The sequence below is a fragment of the Numida meleagris genome, chromosome 17, assembly GCF_002078875.1.
Source record: "Numida meleagris isolate 19003 breed g44 Domestic line chromosome 17, NumMel1.0, whole genome shotgun sequence".
Taxonomy (NCBI): Eukaryota; Metazoa; Chordata; class Aves; order Galliformes; family Numididae; genus Numida; species Numida meleagris.
The window spans coordinates 3,705,495-3,727,017 of record NC_034425.1 but is presented as its reverse complement, the minus strand read 5'-3'; the positions used below and the strand labels follow the sequence as shown (position 1 = coordinate 3,727,017).

Sequence of the window (21,523 nt, the reverse complement as noted above, 5' to 3'; positions counted from 1 at the left end):
CGCGCCGTGCGCATGCGTATTTCATGACTACGGCGGCGCACGGAGCGGGCGGTTGCCATGGCAGCGAGGCCTGCTGCAGACCCGCCCCCGGCGCCGCCTCTCCGCGTGAACGTCTTCTAGGGGCTTCTATCGACTTAGCTTCTTTTCTCTCTGAAATGTTGGCCTTGTAGATGACAGCTTTTACTGCTGTCCCGTCATCAAGAGCATCTCACCATTCTGGTGACACCGCTCGTAGGAGATGGGATGGGTTGGTGGCAGCCAATTTATGATGAGGTGCTTGGGGAATTGTTTTTCCTCCTGTTCAGAGGAGGCCCAGATGTAAAAGAAGAAATAGAAAAATACTCTGGAAATAAACTCTAGAGTCTGCAAAGCAAAGTCTAAAAAGTCATCCACATCTCCTTTGCTTGCTTTCAAGGACAACCTTGGAAAAGATCCCATTGCCCAGATGGAACAATGGAGAATTCCCACACAGCGATTTCCTACCTTTCTTCTATTTATAATTTGACAAAGGGCATTGTGGTCCCCACACAGCATGCTTTTGGTCTGCTTGGTTTTTCACATCTTGAGACACCTTTGACCACATGCTGAACAAGAAGAGCGAATGCTCAGATATTTAGGTTAAGTCATGATCTGGTAGTAGAGCTGGCTTGATCTCATAATCAGCATGCCCTGGCTTATGTGAAGACAATTAGAAGATAAAATGATTCTTAGAAGTCAAATAGTATGTGGTGTTGTGGAATGTGCTGTAGTGGGAAACAGTGACCACATAACGTGGCACTTGCTGCAATTATCAGGTTCAAAAGAATTGCACAAAATAAAGAAAACCTCATCCAAAGAGATCTTTCCCTAAAACCAGGTCAGAAAACTTGTCAACAGTTATTAAAACCAATAAAATCCTTTCCAATAAGGTATTTAACAGGATTTCATTATGAGAGGTACACAAGAAGACGTTCAGTTTAAATTAGGAATGCTCACTGATTTACTTTGTCTAAACTGCCACGACTTGGTCAAAACCGTTCAAAATACTTGATAGCTTCACAGAGATTTCCTAAGTACATAGATTCTCACATAATTTTTGTAATTACAAGAACAGGATCTGAGTTGAACACAATTGTCCTTGTAAAAATGCCAGCCACCTTTCTGCACTGCTTTTACCAGTGTCAAGAGGCGAAGAGATGTCTGTGCTCCCAGGATGCAGTTAGCTGCTGTTTTCACAGGCATGAAGCTGAGCTCAGCGGGGTCAGCTGGAACCATCTTGGATTTGTTTCAGAAAGCCAGGGTGAAGGAGGATGAAGTATTCCTTTCAAGGAGATGAGAATGGCAGCTCACATCTAATCTCAGCACTAATGCTTTGGCTTTGGCTATTTGTTTTCTAACTGTCGGATTGGAAGCCTCTCTGCCAAGAGAGGTTGTGCAGTCTCCATCTGTGGAGGTTTTCAAGACCCAACAGGATAAAGCCCTGAGTAACCTGGCCTAATCTCACAGCTGATGCTGCTTTGAGCAGGAGGTTGAACTACAGACCTCCTTATGTTCCTTCCAACCCATGTCCCTTCCAACCTGAATTATTCTACTGTTCTTTTCATTCATAAATCCATTTTAAACCTGCTGTTCTATCACCTTTGGCTTCCTTCAGCTATCAAACCAATACATTACTAGGTTTGAAAGTTCATTCCTACAGAGCACAACCAGGAAGGAGTTACAAGTTTAACTAGTTTATATGACCGAGACATATGGCTCAGCCAGAAAGAGATAAAATCTCTATGGGAGTTGAGAATACCATTATAGTTCTAAAAGAAAAAATGAGTAAAAAGGTGAAGAATTGCAGGTCTTTAGAAATACATATCACGGGCCTATATGCATTTGCAAAACAACCTGGAAATGTAAAATAACTACTGAAACACATTTATAGCACTGCAATCTCCACAGTCCTGCATAATAAGGGCCAAGATGACTTTTGGGCATGGTCTTCACTGGCTGTAAGGTTATATATCATACAGTTTAAGCTGCTCCTTCATGTCACCTTCAGACATCTCTCCAAATGTGTCACTCTTTTCCTTCATGAGCCTGAAGATGGCAGCCAGCTGCTCTCTCTGAACCCTGTCAACAAGAAAAGGAGAAGTAGGAATAGCCAGTCCCCAGCAGGCACCGTGAACAAGCACACCAAATGAAACTTGAAGCCAAACGTGGGTCATTTTACAAGCCCTGTTGACTGCAGGAAATCTGCCCATGCAAGATGAGAAAGGGATAGCCTCTGGTTCTCCTTCCTCCACCCTTCCAGCTATCTAATTATCTTGCATGCCTCTCTGCATTTCTTTAGATGTGGAGATAAAACTGACTGCTTTAGCACCAGCTTTGGAGGAGTATCTTAGGGCTTATCTTTCAGGATAACTCCACATGTGGAAATCTGTAAGATCACCACGTCCCAGTTCAGTGGACTCTATAGCAAAAATGTATTAAGCTTCATCAGCCCAGCATCCTTTAATTCTGTAATGAGAGTATACAGATACAGAGTAATTCAGGAATAGCTATTAAGTTTTAAATGCATATCCCACCGTAAAACTAGAAACTAGACTGTCTTCCATTGTGGACATGACTTTAATCAGCCACTGGAAGATAAGATCACAGATCGAAATCTGCTTTGGTTCAAGAGTTTGTCTGCCAGTGTCAAAAAGTGAGATGAATGTTGTCTTCCCAGCAATGAGATGATTCCTCCATGGGCAGAATCTGATCAGCGGACCATCTAGCTCGGATTTCCAGCCCTAGAAAGTCCCGCAGTTGATTATTGATTTCCTGCTCCCCATAAAAGATCATGCCCTGATTTTTGCCTTACCTGAAACGGTTAACGATTGTTATATGGCCTGCAGCACAAAGATTGGTATCTGTCACAACGCTTTGTTTGAGGAATCTTTATAGGAGGGCCTATATTGTTCATACATTTACTGCTCATTGCTTAGAGATAAAGAAGGGTGGGCTGCACGAGAATATCACGTACTCTCAAATGCCTAATGAACTGATGCAACTGTCTACAGTTTTAGGTCAAAATGAGTATGCACCGTGGCTGCAGACAGGGCTGGCTGTGGGCTGGTGCATTCTCACTCCCAGACTGATAGGGATCAGACTGCAGCACTGCCTAGCACACCTCATACCGGAAACTCCTGTGTGAGATGAAAAGAACAAACGAGGTTGTGGCACTTTAGGCTGAAGAAGGGAGAAGCAGTTTCTGTTACTTCATTTTGCCCCTGCAGGTCTGTGGAGTCAGAATTCAGCAATGGAAACTCAGGGCGCAGATTTGCTGCAATCCAATTTGCTGCTCCTCCTGCGTCTTTAGCATCACTAGACTTCCCCTCAGCTGGAAATACAGTTTCTTGCTTTTATTCTACAGTCACCCTGTCAAGTGTCCTTTGTCCCCATCACAGCCTGCTCTCTGCATAGGGCTTTAATACGCTGTAATTAATCCATTTAAATGCAGGCCATTGGTTAACCTGGGGTAGTCTTCCTGCAAGTCCTGGGTGGACAAGCTATTAGCTGTTTCCATAATAGGAGCAGTAAAAATACCTATTGACAGGCAAAACCAGGACACAACCTTTGCTTGAAAGAGGAAAGCACAGTTAGAAGTAAGCACACCAAGAATCAATGGAAGGAGACAGTCAGGAATGAGCCAAGGAGCCCTCACATCCCAAGTTCCTAACAAGCTCTGTGTTTTCCCCTCTGGGCTCAGCCCCAGCAGGAGCAGAAGCAGGAGCAGCCAGCTGTCTTCCCAGCACCATTGCTGCAGGCAGGGCAGGAAGAAAGCACATCCTGGCAAAGGGAAGTTCATTTGCCAATTACTTCCTATTACAATTAAAGTGCAATTATCTTGAGGCCAAACGTATCCTGATGTTGGGATCTTTTGGTTACGAAAGCTTGAGCCACAGGCTGCCAAGCACCTGGATTTGTCTATCCCTTCTGCACATTTTTGTGCTCACATGAAACACATCTGACTGCCCTTTCCAGACCAGAGGAGGTGAAGCACAGACATCACTGATCAATATTTTATTTCAGATCACCACTGGGTACCAGAGGGCACATTTCCAGACTGATGTGGAGGAATCCAATACACGTCTTTGCCTCACATGTCAGAAATACATGCCAGCTGTGAATGCTCCGCGCAGGTCTGCATCCATCACTTTTTATCTCACAGACATTAACATTACTGAAACCTTCAGCTCCTCACAGCTCCATTTCCTCATATTCTTGTCTCCAAAACTGAGATCACAGGCAATACCCACTTATTTTTAAAACATGGCATCAGAGCACTGTGTCTATCCTCTTGACTTTAAATTTTATGACTGTACATTTGAAAGCAGAAATAAAAAAGATCTGTTACTGCTCTGCACTTCATAATCTACAACAAAGGGAGAGCAAAACAAAGATAAGGAGAGAAAAGAGCCTGGGAAAGAAGAGTAAGGCATCAAAAACATGAAACTGATTTCAAAAAGGAGCTTCTGCTATCGAAGGCGACCTTGTAAAACAACTTTGTAGTGCTCCAGGTTGTGTTTTCTTGATGATTTCAAATCAAAACTATGCCATTCACAAGTAAAATCATTCTCTCTTCCCGTAAGTGCTGTCCTCTAAGCTGCTTGGATTCAAGAAGTCAAAGAGGATTTTACTTATTGCTGACAAAAAAAGATTAAGTATTTTTCAAAGCAGCCTAATTCTTTTTGATAGGGAACTGAATTTGCAAACTTAACTCCCTTAGGCTCCTTTAGGCACTTCGGTCCAAAACTTTTACAATTACCAGGAGTTTGGGGGCAGTTAGTCATAGATATGTTAAAGCAGATCTAAGCTTCAGGAGCTGCTGGGCATCTGTGATCACAGCAGCTGAAATCCTGGGCAAAGCTCTGCATTTGGGAACTTTGCTAATTGCTCCTCAGCCAAACAAGGTCAGGATCCTACTGCAACGCTGAGCTTCTCCAGCAGAAACGAGGGAAAACCCCAGGCTTTCACCACTGGCCTGACTCTATTCCTGTTGAAGTCAGTGGAGTCACTTATAGGGTAAAAGGCACGAGAAAACAGAACGTACCTCTAACCTAAAATCCAGATTTTCAACACAAATCTCTTGAGGAAGAAATTACAAGCTGCTGGAGGCAGGGAGAACAAGCAGAAACCAAATAAACTATTCAAAGGTTTATTGGACCAAACAAAGGCAATTTTTACAGATTCAAGCCACTAGAATTACAGTCCTTTGTATAAGAGCCACCATCAGATACAAAACAAACAAAACAAAAGTAAAAAAGACCCAGACAGCCATTTGAGTTGAAGAAATAGTTTGACTCGCTGCCACTAGCAAAAATCTGGACTCAGCTATAGACTTTGCTCGATGTACGTATTGCCATGTAACACACACAATGTATATAAGGCATTCTTTGCATAGTTGGGTGCTTGGGACACAGAGTCAGCTAGCCAGCACCAAAGGGAGACAGCGGCTGTACTAGTGGGGTGCTGAAGCAGAGGGTGTGCCTGAATTCATATGCAAACCACTGAACACGCTTGCAGTTGTTGGCTGGGAAGGGGCAGCCCAGCCTCTTCTAAAGCTGAAGCCTCCTGCTGATCTTTAAATGAGCCCTTTTATTAAGAATTTGCCAACCCCAGGCGCTGGAAAGGACAACTGTGTACAAGGTTTCAAGTATTGTCTGCATAGGAATTAAAAAGGAAAGGAAAAAAAAAAGAAAAAAGAAAAAGAAAAAAGCAGCCTGTTGGTTTTCTGATATGTTTGCAGCTTTAGCCAAGAGGCTGTTGTCCTGCAGTGAGAGAGAAACTTTGAAGGACACGTTCCCAGCCAGCCTGGTGCTTCTGCAACATCGCTAGAGGCCTTGGGCCCTCTTCTCATTCTCGCGAACCAGCTGGCTTTGATTTGCAGTGAGCCTGAAGCAGGTATGTGCACCCAGCCGAATTCATCCCCTGACAGAGCTGAGGAGAGGTGCTGAGATGTGGCTCCTGTGGACAAGCCACTGGGCTAGCAAGAGAAGAGGGCAATGGGACAGCAAGCGGGCAGAGAAATGGGGAGGGTGTCTCTTCCAGGACCCCCCTAGTCTCATCCCGAGCTGGGGGAACCCACAGTGCCATAGCTACCTCCTCGGGTCTCACCTCTTAGGAACAGAGCAGGGAAATGTGAATCCAGATAACAACAGCAGCCAAAGTGTGGTCTCCTAAGCCTTCACCACAAACTGAACAGCTAAGCTATCAACCTTCATCACTTCTCCAGTCTTCCACCTACCTGCAAGATCAGCTCTTTGCTAAAATAACTACGGAAGTAAGATTTGAGTCGGTCTAGCTACCATCTTCCCTCCCTTACTTTGATCCCACTTTGTGCCTCCACCCCTTGGAATAAAGCAATGTTACACAACGTTTGAAATCATAGGCAGTTCCCACCCCCCAGCAATACAGAGGGATTTGGCTTTAAGAAGAAACAACTTGATAGTTTGGTATAAGATCCAGGCCAGACTGGGAGAAGAGCTACAGTTCACCCAGCCCTCTAAAGAAACAACACCGAGTTCACGGCAGGGCTAATACATGGTGATGAACACAACTAATAGGCTTGCTGCAAATTTGGTATCCAATTTGGGTTCTGTTTGAAGGAGAGGGAGAAAGGTTCGTTTAGGACATCCCAGCCCCCCCAAACACAACTCAAGTCGCTCCTTGGGCCCAGCCCCAGTCCATGGAGACACACAACAGGATCTCCTTAAACTTGATAACACAGGAGTTTTTGAAGAACTCAACGTCAGACCAAGAGGGGATGCCAAGTTTTGAGGGCTTATGGATTCTCTTATGGGTGTGTTTAGTTGGTTTTGGTATTTCTCTCAAGCCAAGGGATCCCTTTAGGAGGAGGCTAACAACTTCATATAGTCTTCAGTTCTGCAAAGAGAAACAAGGAGAGAAGAGAAATATTTCAGTCATTTCACCCCTCAGGATGGTTTCATTATTATTGACATAAATGAGCAAGGGGATAACTCAGTGTGTGCAGAGGGGAAGGCAAGCCAGCTTTCCCCCTCTGGAGAGTCCCTGTTTGCAAACCGAATACCTCAAGGAAGGAGGCACATTGCTTCATCAACTGCAGCAGGATAGCTGAAACCCAGTCAAAGAAGTGTAAATCCTCTCATCTGGCACCAAACCTGAATAGCAACCTTTGTGACCTATGATGAGAGCTGAAGAAGCCCAGCTAACTGGAAACCTTCATTAGCTCCAGGGATTACTGCCTCACTGTCCCATGCTGAGCTGCCTTGTGCTGCTGGCACACTTGTCCAGCCCAGATTCCTCCTGCCAGCTGCAACCAGATGAGCCAGGATCCAGTGCTGGTTTCACCAGGCAGTATGTCTGAATGGGCCGACCTTCCTACTGATGTGTCTGACCAAAGAAAGGAGGTAAAACCAACAGATTCTACAGACCACAGGGCTTCCTGCCTCTCCTAATGTGGTAGGTGGATGGCTGGACTGGATGATCTTGTAGGTCTTTTCCAGCCTTGCTAATTCTATGATTCTATGATCTATTCTAATGTCTCAGGGAAGGAGGGTGAGATTATTAGGTATATTTTATGGATGGGGACATCCAGGCACTCCCCAAGGTCTTGCAGCATGTTGTTAGCAGAGCCAGGGCTAAAAGAATTTAGTCCTTTAGTCCTAGAATTTAGGATTTACCTGAGTCTCATTCAGAAGTCATCTGCTCCTGACAGCTACAACATAAAGTCAAGCTGCAACCTCATTTCTTCCTTATTCCTCTGCAAAAGGTTTGACTATCCGCTGTCTCCTACAGACACTCAGCAACCCGGATCCCGGATGGGAGATGCAGGCTGAAGCCTCACAAGGGCCCAGGGTTCCTCAGGCAGTGCTGGGGAGGCTCAGCAGCCAGTCCATTATGGCAAAGAAAGAAAATTCTCCAGAGTGGATAATCACTCTGTGGGATTCGCAGCGCTGACGATCAGATCATCCTGCTCAAGCCACACAAGCATAATCAGATTTTACACGTGAGGGCATAAGCTCATTGCCACGGGGGCCCAGAAGGAGAAGTCCCCTCCAGCATGCCACAGTTGGAGTGGGGAGGGATGGAGGACATCAGGGAGAGCAGAGGGGGCTCGGATGCATCCCCTCTGCAGGGACACTCACCTACAGGACAGGGCCAGGCAGACAGCAGGGGTGAGATCTTAAGCAAAACATGGGCTTGATGGAGGATATCTGTCAAAACCGTAAATTCCCCATCTGCATAACAAGGATACCCCTTTCTGCTCCTAGAGCAAGCTGGGAGACGGATTAAAGAGCATGAGGCAGACTGTCATGGGGACATCAGAGCCATATAATCCTGTAGACTGAGAAGCTCTGGCGTTGCTGCCATGGAGCATGAGAGACTTAATTATCTTGGGAAGGAGGCTGAGCCTTGAGCCACTGCCTATCCTTGGGCCTTCCTTCCTTTCCATTTGACTGGGATGGTGAAATCAGCCTTGCCAGCATTCTTTCCCCTGGCAGAACATGAATCAAACCAGGTTATGGTCTTCTTTTACTGGAAGCCTGTATGGATCCTTTCTTCACATACAGATTATCCGAATTGCATTGGTTATATGCAAGGAGCAACAGGAGAATAAGGAGCTTAGACAAGGGCAGGTCGTTGGTTGAAAACAGCTCAGGAGCTGAAGGTCAGAACACTGGAGCATGAGGTTGCCCACCAGGGCAGGAAGCCCGAGGTAACTGGTCTCTGCTGCTGGGGATAGGGGAAGGACATTTCTATCTCTTCCTTTTTGTCCTGGTTGCAGTTCCTCTGCAATCTGACATCAGCATCTCCAGCACAGATGGAAACCAAGTGTCTCTCTGATGGCCTTGGAAGCATTGCCCTCACTCCAGCTCAGCAGACAGCATCCCAGTGCTAATGTCCCTCATGCATGCAAAATCCACAGCAGGAGGTCAGAAATCTCATAGCTCATCCACAGATCATAGCTTTCCAGAGGAGCCCTGATGCTCTCCAAGGAGAAGATCCCCAAACATCTTGCTCTAACCACCTCTGGGAATTGCTTGCAGCCTTTTCAGGAGGAGTTTCAGCTGGACAGCTGATTCTCAAAAGCGTGGAGCATTCCCAGCTCCTTTCCCTAGCAGGTAAAGCAGGCACTCAGCTTCTCAGGAGCATCAGTCCTCTGGTCTGAAGTGCTGGCAAGGAAGGCATGTACCTTCTGGCTTCAGGCTCTTCTCACTCCAAGGCTATGACTCACCTTTGAGGTTCAAGAGCAGTGAGGAAAGGCCATGGGCACTGGGCCTGGCATTGGGTAACCAAGCTCCCCCCAGGCATTCCCCTCCCATCTTTCTACAGTCTCATCACCACCACTTCCCATGTCTCTACCCTTGAGGTAGCTACCATCTCACTTCTGGCAGTGACCTTCACGTCCAGGACCACAGTACTGCAGGAACAACATGAGGAAGGACGTACTAAATCTAAGCTTTCCCTTTGGTCCCAAAACTGTGCGCCAGTTGCTTCAGTCAGTGGGTAAAACATGGAGAGAGGACTTAACAGCAGAACATGGAGAGACAGCGCTTTGAAAGGAGAAGACTGAGAGAGTGAAAGGTACCAAGGGGAGATTTTATCAGCACAGATCTGAAATTCCTCCAGTGGGACTGAACAGCCAGGAGTTACACAGGACCTCGGGGATGCCTGTTGCTCCTCAGCATACCAAGAAAGCAGCTGAGCTGCCAGAGTCTGTGCGATTAGGAGCACAGTCCCAGCAGCTCAAGGACAAGGCCAGCGAGGCCGAGCTGCCCTTGCTCAGTGCCTTTTCAAGGCAGAAACCTCCTACGCTTCCCAGCCACAGCGGTGACAGCTGAAAAGGCCACAGCACAGCCAGGAAGGCGGCTCGAGCTCTGCCAGCTCAGCTCACCACCTCCAGCTCTGTGCTCACCCCTTCGCAATGATCCTGAGCCCCTTGAGTCCACATCACAGAAGTGGAGAAAGCAACGGATGGGCCAACCGTGCCTGGCTTCCCGCAGCCCGTGGTGCCACAGGAGAGACAGCCCAGGCTCCCAGAGAGTTAGCAGAGAGAACAGCGAGCTGCCCATGCTGCGTGGGGTTAAGCAGAAGCAAATGGAGCCAAGTTGTGAGCGCTGGGTGAGGGAGACACAAAGCAGCCACAAGCTGGGACAATTCGGGACCTCAGCCAAAAGGAAAAACCCAGGAGCTCAAAGCAGAGTCTGAAACCTCATCCCATGGCAGGGCTGGGGACTCACAGCCTGCAGAGGCTGGGGGGAAGCTTGTGAAAGGTTCCCCCCTGGGATGGGAGAGGAGAGGAGGGGCCCTACTGGCCTCCCCTTTTCCTTGCGATTCCAAGGGAGGCATCCTGAGCTGCTCCGTGGGACTCATGACTCAAGCAGATGCTCTATAAATAGGGCCTGAGCTCAGCTCCGATGACTTCTCATAGACATTTTCCCTATGGGGGAGCATCACAGCCAGGGGAGCTTGGTGGATACCCCCACAGCCACGCGCCCCTTTCTTCCTAGGGGCGGGTGCTGGCTGCTCTGTGGCTGAAGGCAGCCTTCCCCATGGCCAGTGCCACCCCCATGGCTGGTGGCCACGGTGAAGCAGTGGCCAGCCTGACCTGAACGGAGCCCCACATTCCCAGTGTTTGCAGTCCCCTGCTGCTAGTCCTCCTCCCTCAGCCCACGGTGACTATCGTGCTGCAGAAGATGAAGAGCAAACAAATAATAAAAACCCAAAGAAAGCCCAAACTTACCAGCTTCCCTCATCCAAACGAAGCGCCATGCTGGACAGGAAAGGACAGCAAGCAAGCAAGCCAGGGCTATGTGATGGCAGTGCAGGAGGTGGACAGGGACAGATGCAGATGGAGAGCTCTCCTGAAATACAACCTCCCCCAGCCCAGGCCACCCACTTATTTTTGGAGGGCCAGCAGTGGATGTGTTCAAAATTGGTCAAGGTCCATCATCTAAATCCCAGCAGCTGCTTCCTGCCCTTGTGTTCTCAAGTCATCACTGCAAGCATTGTCTGGTTCAGAACTGCACTTCGGCATGGTTCTCCCTAAAGCCACAGCTGCATCCCCATTTGATTTCAGATGTCTGGCAGAGCAAGGGATGGTCTTCTCCTCTCTGCCTTTCCCTGCAGCTAAGGTCTGGCCAGGCACCCTGCCTTGCTGAAATTCCAAGGCCCAAGCCTGGGTTTATTATTTAGTGCCTCATAATCAAGAAGCACTCTGGACCCAGCTGGGGGCGAGCCAGCTTTCCATTGCTAAACGATCACCAAGAAAAGGACAGAGGGTGAGATTTACAGCCAACCCATTCCCCTTGCTTCAACTCCAGTTTGCAGCCCTAGGCATAAGCCTAGCTTGGATTCAAGCAATCCTCTCAGCCCACCCATGGCTGGCCAGGAGAGCCAGAGAATTGGTCCTAGAAGGGCTGAGCTGACCGTGGGAACCATGCCTACTAGCAAAGCAAACGCAGCAGCCCTCCCTACCTTCTCCCCAGTCCTATAGAGGTTGGACTGTGGTACCACTGAGCCATCCATGAGCACACCTGCAAGCAGCAGGCTCTGAGCAGTTCGGGGCCATTCACTCAGACACTGCTTTAAGGGACTGAGAATGCTGTGGGGCTTTGTCCAGTTCTGGAGATGCCCTCCTGCTTGCAGCTGGGCCCCTCAGGGCCAGGAACTTTGCTGTCCTGTTTCTCTCATTTTCCCCTTCCCACTCCACTCCCAGCACTACTTTAGGTTATGCAAAACCACAAACATCTCATCCAAGTACGCAGGCAGAAAACACAGCCTCTGCTTAGTGCTGCAGCCCACGCAGCAATGAGAAGCATCTTGGTGTCTTCACACTGGCCAAGGAAGGTGACTGATCGGGAAATGCAGCTGCAGCACCTAGAGCTTGGGGGACAGCTTTTGGTTTTCCTCCTCCACCTCTCCCTAAACCTCAGAAACAAGAGAAGACAGAGAGGAGAGACCTTCCTATGGATCATCATGTGGGATCTGCTTTCCCTTCAGCCTGCACACCTACAGAAAAATGGGAAGGACGCATCATCACCGAGGCCAAGCAGGACTCGCTGGGACCTGTTCTATCTTGTAGAAAGAGAACTGAAAGCAAAAACCTAAGGGGATCTCTCTCCTGGTTGTTTTCTTTTTTACTAGAAGTGGAGCCTTGTTGCAGCTGTCAATGCTCGACGCAATGCTCGATCATCCTCCTTTCTCACTGCACAAACAAACCAACCCACTGACAGCCCCATGGGCTGTACTTGTGCCCCATCCAGCTGGGACAGGGTGCACCACTTCAGTCCCACGTCCTCGTGCGTTGCACCGTGGGAACTGCAGTTGCCAATAGACGGCCAAAAGCCTCAGGTGCAGAAGAGATGGATTTGGGAAATATGCAGTGCTGGTTTGACTCAAGGCTGCATCCTTCCCCTGCTCCCTTCCCCTTCCTGCTCAGGCTGCTTTTCTCCCCCAGAGGAACAAATGCTACGTGCTTCTGTTCTCAAAGTGCTGGTAACCCACCAGGTGTGCAGTGCCAGCAGCCAAGCAGAAGTGTTTGCCAACAAGAGTTACCGTCCTCCCCTCCTGAGAAGTCCTGCTATTTTTTAAGACTGAAGTAATCAAAAAGCAGGAAGCTGCATCACTCAGTGAAGGTCACATTCCTTCCCCTTTGAGTCCAGATTTAGCGCCAGTTTGAAGCCGCAAGATTCAAGTGAACAGCAGGCAAGGCAACCACAGCTTCTGGAGCGATGCAGAGTATGAGCAGAAGTGGGCTTTTATTTAAACAACCCATCCCACTGCATGTCTCTCCTCTCCTACAGTTCTACGGGTCTTCCTGGAAAAGGAATTCTCTCAATAGCATTTCCAAAAATCAGGTGTCCCCAAATGAAGGGCTCCTGATGACAGACAGGCAGTCCCAATGGGGGCCTTGCATTCTGGGGATGTTGCTTCCAAGCTGCTTCCCACAGGCGCCTGCTGGTCCATGGGACAGCTGGAGGGTCAGCAGCAGACTGAGCCCCCACCTCCAGCTACGTGCCCTGGGGCTAAGCACCAGCTCACTCCGCTGCCCTCCTTTTCCAAGTCAGGAAATAGAAGCGTTCACGGGATGTCTGAGCTGAGGTACCCACACGGAAGAGAAGCCCCCATTCCAGGTCCCTTTGGAGTGCTCATGGAAGGGAGATGGAGCAGGGGAGCAGACTCATTAATCTGTTATGGAGAGGGAAGGGAAGGGAGGTGGGCAGGGAGGTGGGACAGATGGCTCAGGAATAAACCCTCCCCCCCCAGAAATGAAACCCAAAAGCAAAAAAAAAACAAACAAAAAACAAACAGAAAAAACCAACAAAAACACATTAGCAGATGTTATCAGTGGTACCACTACTTCTAAGAAACGGCGCGTCCTTACCAAACAGATTTGCAAGAATGTTTGTGGCCGAGGACCTAAGGTACTTGCTACAGAGATGTGAGATCAGAGGTCAGCTCAATCCTGCAACATAAAGGTGGCAAACCTGGGTCACAGCGGGTCGGCAGCGGTCAGGGTGCAGAATGAATGGAACCAGGGACAGGGACGGGGCTGAGCTGCTGCCCTCTGCTCGCCCGGACCTCACCCGGCAGCACCCCGTCCCCATACACCACCCTGAAATGAGAAGCTGCTGATGGCACAGGGAAGAACTGGGGGAAGAAAACAAGCCAGCGACGTAGCAGGACAAAAGTAAAACATAAAAAAAAAAAAAAAAAAAATTCACGAAGCTGCCTTAAAGAAATGAACGACACAAACAGAGAAGAGAGACTGCAAAAGGGAGCAGCAGGAAAACACGCTGCCAATGGGCCTCGGTGTGGGAGCTGCTGAGAGCTTCTAAGCGACCTCGGTGCCATCTGTCAGCCCTCGGGGCACAGTCCTGCCCTGGGACACGAGCACCAATACCCGGCCTTCAGTCCAGAGCACAAAACCTTGGCTGGGGATGCAGCGGGACCCATGTCCCCTCGCTGTCCCCAGGACCCCTGGTGGCATTTGTTGCTACGAAGGAGCCAACCCAAGGCCCTGCAGGACTCCTGTCCGAAGCCCCAAGCAGTGGTTGCTCAGCTGGCTGCTGGAGCTGCAGATGTAGAGGGTTTAAATGTGCCTTTTGTGGTGGATATTTGTACCAGTGCTTAGCAGGATCCCTAAAACCAATTCCCATTGAGCCCCAGGGGTTCCATTCACACTCACTCCGTTCATTCCACCATCCCCTCCCTGCGTGAAAGCAGTGATGCCAGCAGACCTGCCTAGTGTCTTATGGGCTGGGTGCTCCAGGCATGATAAAGACAAAACAACGGGAAGAAAGCAAACATTTTCCTGATGCCAGCAGTGCGGGGTCAGCCCGGAGCAGCCAGAGCTGGCTTGCATGGCTGAGACCAGAGCGTGCAGCCCAAGCAGAGTGTTGCTCCTAGCAGTGCTGCACGGCAGTGAGCCCCAAGACCTGTGGACAGAAAGGGAAGGCATCCCTTGGTGTGAAAGTGGGGCTTACATGAAGGGAAATGGTGCAGAATCAGCACGTTTAGGGCAGCCTGCATGGAGAACTGGGGCCCACAGCCCTTCCATCGGGATGACAAGGGAGGGACCAGCATCTCCTCAGCTTGCTGGGGGCACCACTGGGATATGGAGCTCTGAAGCTCTGCATTCACTCTCTTTACTCCGGTATTTCTGAGCTATACCCAAACCCTCGGGCTATTGACAGGGCAAAGGGAGGGGAAGGAGCAGCCAGAGCCTCAACAGGTGGAAATCAACATGGTGCCAGTGGGTCCATGGATATACACCAGCTTGCACCACGTGGGACACTGGGTCTGAGCATCCAGAGAAGGATCTCGCCCAGCCCCAGAGATACAGACGCACTGTGGCCCTGTATCTCCTCGGTCTGTGTGATTGTATTTGTTACGGTGCGAGGTCTTGCTTCAAGAGAGTGCCAACCAGATGGGCTTGGGTGAGACAGGGGAAAAAAAAAGGAAACTCATCATACCTTTGTTCTTCCTCGAGTTCTTCTTTGGTCATCATTGACTTGTACTGGTTTCCCCTCAGCTTTCCAGGGCTGTATTTAAAAGAGAACGTCTCATCTGCAGCTGGAGGGTGGGGAGGGCAGGACAAAGGAGAGCAGGAGACGGTGTGAGACAGAAAGCACCTGGGAGGGGCATTCAGCACCCACGGGCTGGAGCTGCCTGCCCACCCCTGCTCCCATGCGTTCACCCCATGACACTTCCACCGCCAGACCCAGAGCCTCCAGGAAACCCGCGGTGTGTCTGTCCCTCTCCCCTCCTCCCCAGGGGCCCTTTCCAGACCTCCCCATCTCAGCCTGGGGCTAATTAGTGCCAGAGCTCACGGACCCCGAGGCAAAGCCGATCCTTTTCCAATCGGATTTCATCGGAGCGCTGTTTGCTTTTAAAAACCTCTCCCCTTCGTTATCTTCCCGGAGACTGGAGAGAACCAGAGCAGTGGGGGGCGATTCAAAGGGCGGCCCTGGGGGGGGGGGCTCACGGAGCTGTGGTTATCTGCGGCTGCTCATCCACAAACCTTCCTCTCCCACGGGCTGTGGGATGGGGCTGCCTCGTGTCAGCTGTACCCACAGAACCATCTGCTGTCCTCACAGCCCCATGGAGCCCCGGGGCTCCTTCTGAGCAGCCCGACAAGCAGAAGATGCTGCCTGTCTGCCTGCGCATCCCTGGCACACCGCGTGTCACCCACGAACCCGCTATCCCGGGTGATGCCCCCGGGCACCAACGAGACCCCATAAACGTGGTCATAAAAGTGTGCGGAAAGAAAATCAGCTGCTGCTGCTGCTGCTTTGGGAGATACTGGGAGGGAACAAACAAAAAAAAAAAAAGAGGGTGTAACATCCTGTTCCTCGCCCTGGTGCAGCCCGGCAGCTATTTTATTACCTTGGTACAGCTCGCTTGATTTCAAGGACAATTAGAATCATTTCCCCCACCCAGTTCTCTGCCAAATTGAGATTTTGCCTGTCCAAAAAGGGCAGTTTAATTGCTGCCCCGCCAGAAAGGAACAAGCAGCAGGGAGGAGAGGCGGCCGCCTATCTCACTGCCCATGCCTTGCAGCTTTGGAAACCGCTGGATGTTTTCTGAGCTCAGGAACTTTCCTTGCAGACTGAAAACAAACTTCAGGAAGCACGGAGCGGGGAGGCAGGGCTTTCACGTGGCCGGCTGCAGGGCGAAGATGTGACCTACTTACCGGGAGCCTGGCTGGGAGTGTATTAGAGAAAATATTTGCCTTTCATCTCTCTTCTCTCCCGTTGCATTGCATTGCATTGCAAGTGCTGGCAGTGGCTGAGCAGGGTGAGAGCCCTTCGAGCTCAGCAGCCGCCTCCTGCCTCCCGCCTCCCAAAGTGGCGAGGGGCTGCTCGCGTGGGTTCGTGGGGATGCTGAGCTAGCCGTGAGCCATGACAGCTCCATCTGAGCTGCCCCAAAACAGCCATGAACCAAAAAGGGGCAAGCCCTGGCAGAGCACCATCACTGAGCATCCTCTGGGCAGGAGATGCCCAGCATTCCTCCAGCCAGATCTACCGGTCCCAATTACACCCCCGATGCTGCACGGAAGCCCAGAGGGGTAGAACGCATACATGCCTTTGTGGAACCCAGTCCCCTACAGAGGGAAGGCGCTTCTCCCACCTTGTGGGATTAAAATTTGATTCCCTGTGGCATTAGGGTAATCCTCCTGAGCCTGGGGATTGCCACCCTGTGCCTTAGCCAGGGTGGGAGGAAAGTGGGGCAGGGCAGGGGGAGCACCCAGCGCAGTGGGGCTGTGCCAGCAGTGGGTACAGCCCCACCAACACACTGCTGCTCGTTCCCATCTGCTTCATTTTCTCCGAGCAAAGTCGCCCCAATGAGGCACTTCATCATTTTCCAATCAGCTCATTGAGTAATCAGTTAAACGTGGCTCTGCCTAAAGACCCCGGAGATGTGCCTGGAGGGGAGGAAGGAGCTTTCAGGGTGCTGCTCCGTGGCAAACAGCCCAGGGGATTGGGGAAGCAGCGTGAAAAGCTGCTCGTCTGCTCCCAGGTATTGAGAAATAGTCACAGGCCAAGGGCAGGAGCCCTTCCATTGTGTGTGGATCCCCAGCAGCTGCTTCTCCCCCCGTCTCCCTTCATTTTGGGATGTCGGGCCCTTCTCCCCTGCACTGCCTGGAGGTAGGGGCCCATCCCCAGGCACTTGGGGCTCTGCTTTTCAGACCATGCCCTCCGGGCACTGCTTTCCTGGCACTCACCATCCTCATCCTCCGTCTCTTTCACCACCAGCTTCTCACTGTCTGAGTCCGGATCTTCCTCCTGCAGAGGGAAAAGACAGAGCTGCCATGAGCAGAAGGTGCTGTGCTACATCACCCGCGAGAGCCCTCAAGGCTGGGTACTGCTCCCCATTCTGAGAAGAGGGGAAAGGGATGCTTGCTAACGAGCAATGTTCATTAGTCTGCTTCCTTCTCACTGCTCATCAGTGTCATGAGAACTGCCCTGTCCCCGTGCCCATGGGGCTGCCATTAAAGTCATTTCCTCCCTTGGGCCCTCAAGCACCAGAAATAGCCCCAGGAGCAGGGAGGGAGGTTTGGGGCTGGGGCCGGGGCATGGAGGGGCCCAGCAAGAGGAGCATCCATCCCACTCGGGAATGGACGAGCAGAGCCAACCCCAACAGGAGCCATCTCTGCTCGGGATGCACAGAGAGGAATCAAACAGCACAGAGTTTTAACACAAACCAAGTCTGGACGTTTTTGGGATGCCTCCCACGAGCCGCAGCGAGCTTTATCAAGGCTTGGATTCCTTGCAGCCGCCGTGCACGCAGATGGGGAGCGGGGAGGGAGAGAACGGCTCCAGCCCTGGAGATAAGGCTGGGACACCGGCGATGCCCACGCACGTGCCTTCCTCCCTGTGATGCAGACACCAGGGAAACCGGGACGGAGCCCGCACCGGGTTGGTATCCACCGCTGAGCGTGGTACTGGCTCAGACCCGGCTTGGTTTGTCATCGGTCAGGAATGCGCATTATTCACAGCCCCTTGGCTTCTCCTCGCCACCCAGCTCCCCAGGAGGACACGTGGCTGACACCCCAGCGGCCACCGCTATTTTGGGCCATGCTTCCAAACATGGGCACTCGCCGCCAACACCTGGGCGGCCCCGGGGCCAGCGGGGCAGCACCCAATGGAGCGGCACTGGGAGGGGATGCTCAGCTCTGGCCCTGGGGGTGCTCCAGGGAAAGAGAACGCTCCTGCTCCAACCCTCTGGAAGGAACATTTGATGGGAGCAGAAGGGGAGAAGCCTGGGCTGCCAAGCCTGCAGGCGACTGCCATGTGCCGTGGTCACGCTGGGGAGCCCTCCTCGTGGAGGCTGAGAGCTCACTACAGCACAGCATTTTTCTGCTCATAAGCAGATGCCAGCAGCTCCCTTCCCCCCACGCTGCAGCCCTGCCTTGCACAGCCCTGTCCTTCTGTCTGTCTGGTCGGGAGCAGCTCCCACAGGCAGCCCATGGGGTGCGTACAGGGGTGAGCCGGGCATTGCCCCCGGCCATAGGTACAGGTCCAAGGAGCACATTTGCACCCCGAGCACGCAGATGGAGCCTGGAAAAGCCCCCCCCCAAGCCCTGGGACAGCACTGCTGGCAGCATTTGCCCCACGGCCGCTGCCAGATCAGCGATGTCACAGTTGCATGAGGATGCGGTGATGCTGAACCACAGCGCTGCAGAGCAGGGGAAGGCACAGCGGCAGCCCTGGGGATGCTGATGCAGCAGTCAGGCTGCCAGGAGGGGAGAGCAGCTTCTGCAGAGCTGACACTGTGTGGCACAACCAGATCCTGGGTGGGACAGTCACCCCCAGCAGGAGCTGCCAGGAACGGGGCTCCCGTGAGAAATGCCACCAAATCACGGCCCCCCCAAACCCAGCCCTGCCAGCGCAGGGTTAAAATCCCCCAAGTCATTACCTTAAATAACAATGCAGCAATACAGCTGTCTTGGCTTTTGGCAGACCTTGGCTGTAGAGCTTAAGCATTTGTTAGCTCATCAGAAATGGGCTTTGCCCTTTAGCTTCCATGGCCAGCGAGCAAACACCCACGTGCGAGCCTGACTCAGGCAGCACGGGCTGCAGACAAAAGCAGCAGCAAGGACGGGACCCCCGGGGAGGTTTGGGGCACTGAGCAGCAACAGAGTGCTCCCCAAAAGCCCCACTCGTGGCATTCCTGCCCAGCGAGCCCCCTCCCAGCCTAACGCAGCTCCCAGGTGGGAGAGCCTCCTCTCTGTCATAGGGCAGTGGAGGCTGGGCTCCCCCTATCACCCTGTTTTCAGCTCATTTATGGCCAACCAGGGCCGGTTCCTCCATCCCCACAACGGGTTTCCCTCCTCTAAAGGGAATCAAGAGGGGGTGCTGGCCCCCCCCCCTTCCCCCCGCCCATGGGCAGGACAGGGACAAGCAGAGCCCCTAACCCTAACCCGTTCCAACTGCAGGGAAATGGGAAGGTCCCGAGCTGCAAAGAGGGGGGAGAAAATTGCCCTGGAAGAAGCTCCCGGCCTCACGTTGCCATTTATGGCTGAGCCTTCTGATCCAAGCCTGATGCAAGAGTTTGCAAGAGGAAGGCGGCGGGGAGACGGACAGAAAAAAAGAAGCCAGGAGGGAAAGGGGAAGGAAGAAGCCTTAAAAAGGGGGGGAAAAAAGGAAGATGTTGGGCAGAGTTTGGCAAAGCAGCAGCCCTTGGGCAGGGCAGAAGCGCTAGTGGGAGATTTGGGGATTTCTGCTCCTTTCTGGCAGGACCCACACCGAGCAGCCACAGCTCCCGCCCAGCAGCTTCTCATTAGGGCAGCGGTGTCTGTCACATAACGAGCTGGGGATGAGCACAGACAGCAACAAACTAATTAATTTTTTTTGTCAGTGATGGGAGCCAGCAGACACAGGGGGAATCACGACCAGCACCTCATGGGAACGAGGGCTCCTTTCCCTCATTCATTCCCCCCCTTTCCGCCCTGCCCCAGCACATGGAGCATCACCTGGCCCACCAGGGCAGGAGCTGGCACCTTGCAGGACAGAGGCAGGGAGCAGAGCATGAAGGCAGCGGGAGGGAACGCAGGCAGCAGGGTGACGCGCTGAGCACACCGACACTGCTTGCTTCAGTGCTTAATGGCTGCAGAGAATCCGAAGCGGCATGTGCTGAGCAGACAGCAGGAAAAAGGAGAAAGGCCTTGGAGTGCTGAGCACAGCCCTCTGCTGTCTGATGCACTGGGTCTGCAGAGAAGCCCTGAGCCTCCAGCAGCCGCGATGCCGCGCTGAGCCTCTGCTGAGTCACACGGAGGAACCGCAGCCCTCAGCCATGAGCAGGGCAGGGCTCATTTCCAGCCTGTGCAGCTCTCTCTGCTCCGACCAAACTCCTTCCCACCTGCACCTGTAACACCTGCCTGGAGCCACAGCAGCTCACCCTGCCCTGCTGCTGGGAATCACCTCCCAGGGAAACAAAACCTCGTCCCGTGCCATGGAATCATTGAGGTTGGAAAAGACCTTTAAGATCATCGAGTCCAACCGTCAGCCCGTCACCATCCGTGCCCTGCTGAGCAAGGCATAACTTGCACCGAGCACAGTGCCCTCCAGGCTGTGGGCACCCCGGGCTGTGCTCACTGGGGCACCCGTAGGGGACAGGAGCATCGCCCTGCAGCCCGTCACCTTTGGGCAGACAGAACTGCAGTGCCACATTCCTGAAGGAGGTGTGGGTTGCAGTGGTGTCTGCTCAGGGATGTCGGGACTGAAGAGCAGCCAGGAGGGAGGAGAAACATTCCCAACTCGTGTTAATGAGACAACAGAGGAACTGCACGTCTTGGGTGCTGCCGAGCGATCCCAGCTGGGGTACAGCAGTGAACGGCAGCCCTGGGGCTCCCCAGCCCTACAAAGCGCTGATAAATCCCATAAATCACCCCGGAGAGGGACAGATGCTGCCAGAGCTTTCGGGATGTTGTGAGGATGGGGGTCTGCTTGAGAGCCATCCCCGAGGCCAAGGGATGGTGCTGGGACTCAGGGAAGGAAATGGGAGGTTGGGGGGGTCCCAGCACATGGGGACAGACACTGCCCTGGGGATCACCACGGGACACAGCAGTGCCAACACACTGGGACTCGCCCACAGCGCTCCGGTGAGTCAGTAGCGATGCCTTCCAAGACAAGGGCTGTCTGTCTGTCCGTCTGCACGCTGCCCAGCAGCCTGGACGCAGTCTCCGAGGATTAGCAATGCTGCTAATAATAGCCAGCAGGCAGCCAGGCCCCGGGGCCGCGCTCCCCAGCCCAAAGACGCCTGCACGCCGCGCATCCCTCCTGGCTTCCCGAGCCGCCCTATTGCCCGCATCCCCCAATGGGGTGGCCCCAGGAGGAGGACGCAGTGAGTTTGGGCCCCTCGGGGGTCCCCGGGCCCGCGGCACAGAGCATCGGCACGGAGCCCACGGAAGCCAGCAGGGCGAGCTCCTTCCACGGCTGCCGGGTCACCCTTTTATTTTTAAACAAGATCCGGAGCTGGAGGAGGATTTAGCGGGCAGCGCTGCCCCCACGCCCCTTCCCCC

The 21,523-nt window shown here is 52.3% G+C and overlaps 1 protein-coding gene across 3 annotated transcripts in view; it reads right to left on the bottom strand.

Annotated features, from left to right (window-relative positions):
• MXRA7 (matrix remodeling associated 7) overlaps nt 1,697–21,523 on the bottom strand; it is a 20,709-nt gene continuing 882 nt past the window's right edge. Inside the window, exons 2-5 of one of the 3 annotated variants that reach the window (XM_021415031.1) lie at nt 17,225–17,285; nt 14,973–15,072; nt 13,382–13,462; nt 5,152–6,894 (exon numbers count right to left, since the gene is read on the bottom strand). In XM_021415031.1, the coding sequence (XP_021270706.1) occupies nt 13,429–13,462; nt 14,973–15,072; nt 17,225–17,285 (195 nt within the window). In that variant the 3' untranslated portion in view covers nt 5,152–6,894; nt 13,382–13,428. Of the gene's footprint in view, nt 2,098–5,151; nt 6,895–13,381; nt 13,463–14,972; nt 15,073–17,224; nt 17,286–21,523 lie in introns of those variants that run through there. The other 2 variants (XM_021415028.1, XM_021415030.1) reach the window with 2 other exon arrangements.